The sequence below is a fragment of the Berghia stephanieae genome, chromosome 12 (assembly GCF_034508935.2).
Source record: "Berghia stephanieae isolate SIO BIC M18660-M18661 chromosome 12, UCSD_Bste_1.3, whole genome shotgun sequence".
NCBI lineage: Eukaryota > Metazoa > Mollusca > Gastropoda > Nudibranchia > Aeolidiidae > Berghia > Berghia stephanieae.
This window is the reverse complement of record NC_088371.1, coordinates 18,522,695-18,535,194: the sequence shown is the minus strand read 5'-3', so window position 1 is coordinate 18,535,194 and position 12,500 is coordinate 18,522,695. Positions and strand designations below refer to the sequence as shown.

Here is a 12,500-nt window from a genome sequence, read left to right as displayed (position 1 = left end):
CAACATTGCAATCCGGAAGTATAATTATAACTGGTCAACACACAAAACTGTGTGTAATCATGATCGTATAAAGTCTGGTTAATACAGTTTAGTGAGAATTACTCATAAACGCGGATGACAAAAAACAAAAACAAAGACCTGAGTGACGTCAACTTCGAACTATCTATCGCCCGACACAAGAACCGTGGCCATCTTAAACGTATAGCCTGACCCTGACCTAAAAAATGACGCCAAAAGACAAGTCTTTGGCCATAAAAGAAAACAAATGGTGAGTTGTATTCAATAGGTCATGTCCTCCGGATGAAAACGTTATGCTGTACTACGGTCGCCCTCAGATGGAGCCCACAGGGAGGAAAGAGAAGAGGGAGACCTTTGGACATGTAGGAAAGGACTCTGTAGCGTGTCGTGAAGGAACAGAAGTCAGATGTCAAAGATGGCAGCAAACCGTGATGGTTGGAGGTCTACGACTGCGGCCTTATGTGCAATGTAAGCGATCTATATTCATGATTTCGTCCAACCAGGTCACCAATCACATGATTTATTGATGTCCAACAATTGGATATTTCTTAACAAATGTAAACACGCTGATTTGTTTACAAAAGTTATAAACATACCCATGTGTCAAGCTTAATAAAATGACCAATCGTGATGTTAGATATTTAAAAAGCTGTGAATACTTTTCACTATGTGGGTCACTTTGAGCACATTTTGCAATGTGACCAATGACATCGAGCACATGGAAGGTTAATATAGATCACCTCCATTGAAGCACCAGAGGATAAGTGGTAAAGTAAGTGGCGAATAATATTGTATTTGGGTTTGAGAGCAGTGTAGGAGTGATATTGGGTCCTTGATATTAATATAGTATTAATAATTATGAAGGACAACAGAATTACAGAAGCTGATATACAGAGAAGAGGTAAGACATGGAATGAGATTTTTAAAAAGTTAGCTCAGGATAGAGAAGGATGGAAAATGTTTGTCTGTGGCCTATACCTGACCCAGGGTGAATAGAGGCAATGATGATGATGAATAATTATAATGTAATATAATGTAATACATAATTTAATATGTTGTCTTGTGGTATGACACTCGCTTCGGATTGGAAGATCCTGACTTCGAGTCCCGTTCTGAGCGGCGCATAGTTGGGTCATTGGAGAGGCTCTTTACTCACATTATCTCACCTTACTCAGGTATAAAATGAGTATATGGCCTTTAACAGCTTTGTTTCTGCCTAGAAAATTGTAATATTGCAAAACAGGCGTCAAGTCTTGTCCTACATGTTATGTGTTGCTATTGGCTATGTACCCCTCGTAAAGCGCTTTGAGCACGTTTAGTGGATATTGCGCTATACAAAAGCCCAATCTAATATATGTACTTACTTTTTTGAATGAAATTCGTTGTAGCAGAGTCGAGAATTGATACTAGGTCACCTTTAACACCAAAACAAGTAGTTCGGGCATAGTACCAATTTTTCTTTTCCTTGTACATCCTGTAACATTTTTTGTTGTACATGGTCCACCCCTCTGGACATATCTCGGGGGCTGTAAAGGTTAAAATGATAAAGATTATGTAAATCAATACATGATCTACCCTTCTGAACATGTCTCGTCGGGATTATATTATAAATGAACACATGGTCCACTCCTCTATACGTGTCTCGTCAGTTATAAAAGAATAAAGGGTCAGGGTTATGTTAATGAATACTCGGCCCACCCCTCTGGACTTGTCTTGTCAGTTATGGAAGTATACAAGGTCAGGATTATATTATAAATGAACACATGGTCCACTCCTCTATACGTGTCTCGTCAGTTATAAAATAATAAAGGGTCAGGGTTATGTAAATGAATACTCGGCCCACCCCTCTGGACTTGTCTGGTCAAAAAAGTTATGGAAGTATACAAGGTCAGGATTATGTAAATGAATACACAACCCATCCCAATGGATTTGTCTCGTCAGTTATTTAAGTATAAAGGGTCAGAATGATATAAATGAATACATGGTCCACCCCTCTGGACTAGTCTCGTCAGTTATAAACGTCAAATGTTTCAGGAGTATTTATAATATATACATGGTCTCTATCACTTTGGAGATGTCTTGAGAGGTGTATAAAATAAAAAGAGTCAGGATTATATATTGTCTGTCAGTTATAAAATGCAAAAGTGTCAGGAATATATTATATATAAATGAATATACGGTCTACCCCTCAATACATGTATCTTCAGTTGTAAAGTAAAAATGGTCAGGATTGAATAAATGCATACATGGCCAACTTCTTTGGATACAAATTAATACATAGTCCCTTCTGAGCATATCTGGGGACTATAAAAGTAAAAAGTGGTCAGGATTTTATCATGAATAGATAAGTGGTCCACCCCTTTAGGCATGCCTGGTCGGATGTAAAAGTCAAAAGAATCCGAACTATAATAATATATGAATTCACAGTCTACTCATCTCGACATGTCTCGGGTGTTGTATGTATAAATATGCCTTTTGCGCCATGAAGGAATGTAGATAACTCATCAAACAAGATGTCTGATGTCAACAGGAATCACCCATGTTGTCCAAGTGAGAAAATTTGGGCTTAATAATCTTGCTCAAGGAAAAAAACGAAAGTGAATTAAGCGGGGCTCGAACCCGGGTCATCCGGGTCACATTGCAATGCCTTAACCACTCGGCCACATGTGTGTGTGTGTATTAGTGTATTTGTGTGTGTGAATACATGGTCCACTCCTCTGATCTGAACATGTCTTGGAGGTTGCAAAAGTCCACCTGCTGACAAGATTCTAAGTTCGAGCACAACTGAGCTAATGTTATCTTTCTAAAGGTTATCATCATCGTCATTATCATCATCATCATCATCATCATCATCATCATCATCATCATCATTGTCATCATCATCATCATCATCATCATCATCATCATCATCATCATCATCATCATCATCACCACCATCGTCGTTGTCGTCATCATCATCATCATCAACCTCCTCCTCCTCGTCGTCGTCCTCCTCCTCCTCATCATCATCGTAATTATCACAATCACGGTGCTTCATAGATTATATCCAAAGTGACTTGTGACCATTAAGGCCTGCGTTCGAGTTGTGGGCAGGGCAAAATTGAGTCGTACGGCAAGACTCCTTACTCATATTTTAACACCTTACTCAGGTGTAAAATGAATATCTGGCCGGTAGAATATGCATTTTTTTCTCTAAAAAAGGGGGGAAAACAGAACAGTAAAAGCATCATACAGATGTCATTTCTCGTGGTGCTAATATTGAAAATCGCATTGATGATCAGGGTTGCCAGATTATTTTCAGGCATTCTGCCAACTGAATTTTAAAAATCTGCCAAACCTATTTATAGTACCCCCTTTGAAAACTCATCAGTTTTGTTAAACAAAAAATTCGCAAGGCCAATGTCATTTTCCAAGTTTAAAAAAATCACTAATACATAAAACTTGCCATGGAAAACGTGGAGTAGACCTATACATTCATTCCTAGGCCTCGTAAAATAAAATCTGCCAAATATCTGCCAAACTGCCAAACGGTTTTTTTTCCTGCCAGACGACTTCAAATTCTGTCCAAAAAAAAAAGGACATTTGGCAGAAAATCTGCCAAATTGGCAACCCTGTTGATGAAGAGCCCAATGAGACAGGATGGTACAACGGTATTGTCTTTGCCACATACCCAGAAGGTACAAAGTTTGTCTCTCCGCGCTGTGATGGTTTAAGCCAGTCACGTAACCCCAGTTCAGTTAACAGTGTTGTGCTGCGGCTGACGCCAGATTCATTCCAGAATTAATACTGGAATAAACTCAAAGGACAAATTTTCCCTTGGGGATGACGAAAGAAAATATTAGTTGTTTATTTTTATTTTATTATTATAATGCGTTATACTAAAGTAATGCTTTATCATAATATATGAGTAATTTTACGTACCAGTATGAAGGGCCGGTTTTTCACATACGTATCTGTTGTTCTTGTTACAACTAATATCGTTCCATTTACCACCAGGGTATGTAGCAACACAATCCTCATGCCCTCTATAATTGTTGGGTTCTCCACCCGCCCAGTTGAAAGTTTTACTCTGGGGTTTCAGAAATTGGAATCAAAAAGTAATTAAATATATGCATCTAATCTATCCAATCTATCCAATCTATACAATCAATCTAATATATTTAATCTATCCAATCTATCCAATCTATCCAATCTATCTATCTAATATATCCAATCTAAGTAAACTCTTCAATCTATCCAACCTATCTAATCTATCTAATATATCCAATCTATCCAATCAATATAATAATATCCAATCTATCTAATTTATCCAATCTATTCAATCTATCCAATTTATCCAATCTATCCAATCTATCTAATCTATCTAATTTTCTAATCTATCCAATCTATCCAATTTATATAATCTATTTAATCTATCCACTATATCCAATCTATATAATCTATCCAATCAATCCAATACTATCCATCCAATCCATCTAATCTGTCTATCTATCCAATCCATCCAATCTACGCAATCCATCCAATCTATGTATTTATCTGTCTGTCTCTCTGTCTGAAAATAAAGTATTTATAGAATGAAAGAAAAGAAGACAACTTCAACCAGCAGCTGTTTTTAAAAATTAATTTTACATTGCCGGTTGGGTCATCATAATAGCTTGTCGTTCCAAGATCGAACCCACTTCTCAGCATCTGGGGAGCAGACTCTTAGGTCATGGTCAGTACAGCTGGGCCCATCCTGGCATTCTCTAAGGATGTACTCCAACGTCTGCTCTGGGCATTCACATGTATACGAGCTAGTCTCAGCCAGCCCCCGCTTTTTCAAGCTTCCAGCTGTTCTCCCGAGTTTTGCCCGTGCTCTGTTCAGTGTTACCCATTCATTCATGTGAAGCTCAGTTCCGTAGGGCAATTCTTCTCTCGGATCATCAACGGCTTCATTTGCATGATTGTCCCACTCCCTCCATGTGGAAAGTCTGTATAAAGCTGCATGATCAGGGTTAATTTTTTACTTCCGTCGTGAACCTCTTTCTCGACTTCAGTCTACTTGTCGTTGGATTGTGGTCATGAGTCCATTTCCTGTTTGTATTACTGGGCTTTAGAAGCCGTGGCTCTTCGATTGTGTGGAGGTGCAATGCCAGCCAGCCGATAGAGGACTGGAACTGCAGTCGGTTTCAAGTTACCAGTTATGATCGTGCAGGTGTTATGTAGCTCACGGTCAATCTTATGGCATGGCAGAATCTTTCCCGTTGGGTGATACGATATCATCAAATTATCTCAATCATACTATAATTCTTTGTGTGTTGTTACGATTCATCTGACGGACAGAACAGGTGAGCACATATTTTATTTGAGCGAGCGCAAACCATCAATATATACCATCAATACGAGGTTCACGTCACTCAGGCCTTTGTTATTGTTTTTTGCCATCCATGTTTTGAGTTATTCTCACTAAACAGTATTAACCAGACAAGAGATAGTATGCGCTTGGCTTAGGAGTTCACAACATTGCCATCCGGAAGTATAACGGACCAACACACAAAACTGTGTGTATCCATGAACGTTTATAGTCTGGTTAATACAGTTCAGTCAGCATTACTCATAAACGCGGATGGCAAAAAACAATAACAAAGACCTGAGTGACGTCATCTTCGAACTATCTATACAGGTTCTACCATAATAAGTGTACCACTTTAAAATGTCATAACATGTATGTGGCAAAAAACATTTTAAAAAATTCCAAATGATAACCGTAGGGATTCATGGACATTTTTTAACTAGCATAGATTAGGGTTTTCCTTACGTCCTTGCTTAATGAAGTTTTGTCATCCAGCCAACGAAATGTGGTTGCTTTCATCTTTGTTCTTCTGAGACCAATCCAGAAGTCCCCATCTTCGTATTGCATCATTTCTGTAACAAGTAATCGACATTGTATTATTTGTAAGGGTAACGTTTGATTGACCCACACACTTGTACCCATCATTCATGTGCTGATTGTCGTAAAATACAGTGACTCCTTTTTAATTTTTTCTTCTTTTTTTTTTATTTGTAACTTTTGATTGATTAGTAACACACTAAATATAAAAGACATATAGATAGTATGCGCTTAGCTAAGAAGCTCATAACATTGCCATCCGGAAGTATAACGGACCAACACACAAAAATGTGTGTATCCATGAACGTTTATAGTCAGGTTAATACAGTTCAGTAAGCATTACTCATAAACGCGGATGGCAAAAAACAATAACAAAGACCTGAGTGACGTCATCTTCGAACTATCTATACAATTAACCAGTAGATTTTTGACCAATCAAAACTTAAAATTTGTGACACACCCTCATTCTATATAGATAGAATGCGCTTGGCCAAGGAGTTCACAACATTGCCATCCGGAAGTATAACGGACCAACACACAAACTCTGTGTAACCATGAACTTTTATAGTCTGGTTAATACAGTTTAGTGAGAACAACTCACAAACGCGGATGGCAAAAAACAATAACAAAGGCTTGTGTGACGTCATCTTCGTTCTATCTATAGATAGTATGCGCTTGGCTAAGAAGCTCATAACATTGCCATCCAGAAGTATAACGGACCAACACACAAAACTGTGTGTAACCATGAACTTTTATAGTGTGGTTGATACAGTTTAGTGAGAAGTACGAACAAACGCGGATGGCAAAAACAATAACAAAGGCCTGAGTGACGTCATCTGCATACTATCTATAGATAGAAGGCGCTTGGCCTAGGGGTTCACAACACACAAAACTGTGTAACCATGAACTTTTATAGGCTGGTTAATACAGTTTAGTGAGAACAACTCACAAACGCGGATGGCAAAAAGCAATAACAAAGGCTTGTGTGACGTCATCTTCGTTCTATCTATAGATAGTATGCGCTTGGCTAAGAAGCTCATAACATTGCCATCCAGAAGTATAACGGACCAACACACAAAACTGTGTGTAACCATGAACTTTTATAGTGTGGTTGATACAGTTTAGTGAGAAGTACGAACAAACGCGGATGGCAAAATACAATAACAAAGGCTTGAGTGACGTCATCTGCATTCTATCTATACAAGTGTGTGTGAAAGGTGCCAAACAAAGCAAGAAAGAAAAAATACAAGAAAAAAAAATCCCAAAGAATCAGTCGACCTCGACAGGGGATCGAACCTCACACCTGATTACCGGTCAAACGTGCTACCATACGGGGGCTCCCGATATCTCGGTGGGTATAGCACTCGATCCCGGCGGGTGGAGTCGAGATTTTTTCTGACAACTCCCCCCCCCCCCCCCTCCCCTCCACTTCCTCTCGTCCATTCAGCAGAGATTGAGTTTGGGTCTGTGAGGCCTGTGGAAAAGTACTTTGCGATTGACTATTAACACTCTATAGATAGTATGCGCTTGTCTAAGAAGCTCATAACATTGCCATCCGGAAGTATAACATACCAACACACAAATCAGTGTGTACCCATGAACGTTAATAGTCGGGTTAATACAGGTCAGTGAGCATTACTCATAAACGCGGATGGCAAAAAACAATAACCAAGACCTAAGTGACGTCATCTTCGAACTATCTATAGAAACTGATATGCATGATGAAGTTATTAGTTTCAAACACAATCAGATATTTCGCAATATGTGATCCATCGTCTCAAAACGGTTTTTTGTCAGAACGAACCATATGCTTAAATGCCGGATTTAATGTTAAACTGGTCAAAAATATAAACTGATGGAATTAGCACCCTAAAATATGGTTGCCATTCTCCTCAATAAATCGTATAAACTCAGCATGTCTGATATTTCTGACTATAAATTCAATTTTCAACATCTTTACCAACCCGACTTAATACCGTTTTGAGGCAAAGGATCACAAATTGGCGTCTTTTTGAAGCACTGCAGTAAACTGGGTAATGTAAATGTTGCTGCTCGAAGCTCGAAAGAGATAAATAACAATGTGAAATTAAATGTGAGCTTTAATTTAACAAAAGAAAACAGATAAAATGGACATTTCGGGTTTCCCCTTTATCAGCAAAACAGGATGAATGAAACACAATAACAGACGAATGAGATAATTTTTAAGTACTCAAGGTAAATTTCAAAATTCCCTTTTTTTGAATATTTATCCCGATATAATACCGTATTGAGGAGATGAGAAAAATACGGTAGTCCTTCCGAAACATCAGGCCCGTGGAGCCGGAGTTTATCCCGGTTAGTCTAGCGTGAAACGAACAATAGCAATGGCTTGCTGTCCTGTGGATAGGACAAAAGTCTATCGCAAAGTAATTTCACCAGATCTAAGAGATCCAGCTACCCAATCACTACTGAATGGACGGGGGGGGGGGGGGGATAGGGGGGGGGGGTCAGATAAAATCTCGACTGGACCCGGGATCGATCTCGGTCCCTTTGCTTGTGAATCGAGTGCTCTACCAACTGCGCTATCCGGATCCCCGATGAGAAAAGACTTTTATGGAACAGAAAATACAAAACATATTTTACTGGTGAACATGTCCAGTTTGGATTTGTCATCAATCCTTATCAGATCGCCATTCAAACCATGGCAAGCTTTTCTTGCATCGTTCCATGTCTTTCTTGATTGGTAGAACTCTCTCACACACGTCTCTCCTTTGTAGTACAGTTCCCATCCACTCTCACAAACTAGTTCTCCTATTTTGTGTGAAAGAATAATAGAATGAATTAAGAATGAAATATTAATTAATCAATCTTATCTTTCTATCTATCTATTTATCTATCTATCTGTCTGTCTATCTATCTATCTATCTATCTATCTATCTATCTATTTATCTATATATCTATCTATCTCTCTATCTATTCATTTATCTATCTATCTAACTGCTTGAGATATTGGTGTGCAAGAATCTATAGAGTGCTCGACCATTTAAGGATCTTGAATTATATTGGTATTCTCACCTCTTATTCGTATTCGCCTACAACGTTGTTTCTGCACTTCATTATGTCATCAGAGCAGAACCGCGAATAAGAATAAGAAGTGAGAACACTTATATAATATATATCTATCTAGTTATCTGTTTACCTACCTATCCATCCACCTATATATATATATATATATATATATATATATGTATGTATGTGTGTGTGTTTGTGTGTGTGTACGCATCTCTTTCTATCTACCTATCTATATATCTATTCATCTATTCACCTATCTATCTACCTGTGGTGCTATATTATGTTTTGTCTTTTAGAATAATTTTGAATTGAAGTTGAATGTTTGAAGTTACGTTGTTTAATGAGCGAATGTTGAAACAAATGGATAAACAGAACGCTAAAAATTAAACAAGTAAGTAAGAAGATAAAGCCAGTTTTAACATTTAATACTTCAATTTATTTTGGAATCTTCATTCGTCTGTGGTAGCAGTCAGTCTTAAAGTGCTTACATTCTGGACGACGTGTCCCGCAGCATCTTTTGCCCAGATTGAGGCCCGATTTGAGTTGAGAGAAGTAAAGTGTCGTAACACGAAATATTATTGTGTTGTTGCTGCACTAGATTAATCTACAACAGCAAGGCCTCTCTCGCTCCTTTTTATCACCTCCTCCCAAAGGTGCAAGGTATGCAATTATTAAAAAGTACATCATCGAAGCGTTTGGGATCAGCGAAACGAAAAGAATCACACTGATTTTGGACACAAGACAACCGAGTGACCAAAAAAAAAATAACATCTGAAGTGATGGATGAAATGTTAGCCTTTCTCGGTGGCCAAAAGCCTTGTTTCCCCCTTAAACATTTCTTTCTATGCTTTCCATCGGAAACGATTCGATTGCCGCTTGCCAACTAGACCAAGTCAGACTACATGGAACTGTTTTGAGAAGCAGATAACATCCACCAAGATATGTCATCCAGAAAACCTCTGTCTATGAAGCATCGGTGCCATAAGCTGCAGTCTCTGACGAAGTTGACTCAATCTAGTGCTTTCATTAACGCTTCGGTTCAAGCGCAAGAAACTGCATGGATCCCTGCAAGCACTACTCAGAATTCAACAAGATCAAAAAATCCCACAAACAGGGAAACGCAATGGCGCGCCATCAGTGAAATCATTTACTGTTAGTCCAACATACTGCTCAACAACTTTTCTAATTCAAACACAGCTCTTTTTTTTCATCACATACATTTCTAAAAGATGGTTCCTAGTCGATGCTAGTGCTCATGCCTCCGTTATCGGTGAACGCCATTACTTCCGAAGCGCGCATGAGCGCATTTTTACTACCCTCTGTCGTAGATAAATATGGTCTGTTATTACGTGTGATTACGTCAACGTAGGACGAGCACGGCGACTTGTGGCCATTTGCCACTGATGTGTGATAGTAATTATCCAAGTAATTATTTGAAAGACCAAACCAGGCTTTTCACTAGAGATTAGTATTGCGCAGCCGCCGATGGTATTGTGGCCCCATTGGGAGGTTTTTCTAACATATGAAGTTATCACCTCCCTATCAGTGTTGAGAAATAGTCACATACCGTTCGAATTGAGTATGAACATAAGATTTTTTTAAAAGAAAGAAAATTTTTTTAAGATGTACTGAGAGACATCCAACAAAACAAACAAAACAGAAAACTTTCGTCGTTTTTTACCTATGAAAAATAGTACTTTGTCGACATTTTTTGATTTAACAGATTAGTATCTTTGTCTTCAGAGAATATCCCGTTTAAAATTTCTTTGCTACGTAGTCTGCCTTCAGAATCAAACCATGCGCGCATTGGATCTAAAGGCATTTAGTTCACACCTCCGTTTCAAGTGACCATTGATGTTTCACTCAGTGGGCGACGACCTCCCCGATGACTGAACTCTGTACGTTGCTGTACAGGTAGACGTTTTTTTAAGTAATGTCCTTTTCCCTTCGACAAGGAAGGTCCCAAAGGTAAACACAAACATAGGGCCTCCCCTTCAAGTAGCTGATGGATCCACCATAATCACACACGGTTTTCACAACGTATCACTTAGCTTCAATCACAAAATCTTTAACACAAGCTTGGTTTAAGCAAATGTCAAAGGTCCAATTTTAGGAGCAGATTTCCTCGGGAAGCATAACCTCTTGGTCGACATCAGAGGACGTTGCTCAATTGATGAAGAATCACTCTCCCATATTCCATGTTCAACAGCTTCTCTCAATACAGCTAATCAGAACCACACAGCAGTACACTTCGGAAATTGCTCCAACTCTTATCCTGAACTGTTGAAAGCCACGTTTTCTACTGCTGCAAAACATGACAATCAACATTACGGCACTACTACAGATCGCCAAAGCCCGACGCCTTGCTCCTATCAAGGTAGCCTCTGCCAAACCCCAAATTCTCGAGATGGAAAGAATGGGCATTATCCAAAAATTAAGCAGCCCATGGGCATCACCTCTACACTTGGTCCCAAAATCAAATGGAGAATTACGACCATGCGGTGATTACCGTAGACTGAATATTGCAATTGTGTTCATATGCCTTTCTGATTGAAAAAACGCAGCGAAAACACTTCATCCTCTCATGGATACTATTTTTCAAGATTAGGACTGCTCGTCTCAGTATATTGATGACATATTGATTGTGCGCCTCCCAGAAAAAGATCACTTAGCAGACCTCAAATTAGTATTTGAAAATATAAATTTAAGAAACAAGGGAGGAGGCACCGGTGTAAGATTAAGATCTGAACAAGTGTGTATGAAAGGTATAGCACAAAGCAAGAAAGAAAAATACAAGAAAAATAAAGACAATAAAAAAATCAGTCCACCTTGACAGGGGATCGAACCTCAGAACTTTTGATTACCAGTCAGACGCGTTACCATTTCATCACAGAGGCTCCCGAAATTGTAGCAGACAATTTCCTTCATACATTTCGCTCTAGTTCAATGTTGCAAACACCTCGCCTAGCTACATGTCATTATAATTCAACCACATGTATTCCCCTGATTCATCCATTGCAAATTACATGTGTATACATACGAACAGATTCGAAAATGAATCTATTACATAGACCATATACAGGACAATGATCTGATATATCACCAGGCGATAAAACATGTCTCATCGACACGAGGGATAGAACCAAACGTTTTACTGAACAGATAAAGACCTTCAATGAGCAAACTGTGAAATGAATCAACCACCTCAAAGAGACATCAAATTCACGATATTCCATCAACAATAAATATTCCTGTAAATAAATGCAGTAGAAACCCGCAAAGGGAGGCCAATTCAGGAGCATTTGCGCTCTCAATGGAGTTTATGTTCGAACTTTGAATTTTGTGTGTGCTGGGGGAAAGTTTGTAGCCATCCGGCAGCCCTGGTAATATATATCGAAATCGATATGGTATTTTGAAATCGAGATGACTCGATATTGTCATTCATATCAATATATTGATATTTCCATACGATATGCCCAACACTAATGATGATTGGGATGATGATGATAATGATGGTGAACATAATAGTGACAATAATAATAATAATAATAATAATAATAAT

The 12,500-nt window shown here is 38.6% G+C and overlaps 1 protein-coding gene across 2 annotated transcripts in view; it reads right to left on the bottom strand.

Moving 5' to 3' along the window:
* Positions 1–12,500, bottom strand: part of LOC144957754 (macrophage mannose receptor 1-like) — a 96,873-nt gene that overhangs the window by 83,609 nt on the left and 764 nt on the right. For both annotated transcript variants that reach the window (XM_078889149.1, XM_078889150.1), the window contains exons 2-5: positions 8,510–8,677; positions 5,816–5,922; positions 3,940–4,087; positions 1,383–1,544 (exon numbers count right to left, since the gene is read on the bottom strand). In XM_078889149.1, the coding sequence (XP_078745275.1) occupies positions 1,383–1,544; positions 3,940–4,087; positions 5,816–5,922; positions 8,510–8,677 (585 nt within the window). The remainder of the gene's footprint in view (positions 1–1,382; positions 1,545–3,939; positions 4,088–5,815; positions 5,923–8,509; positions 8,678–12,500) is intronic.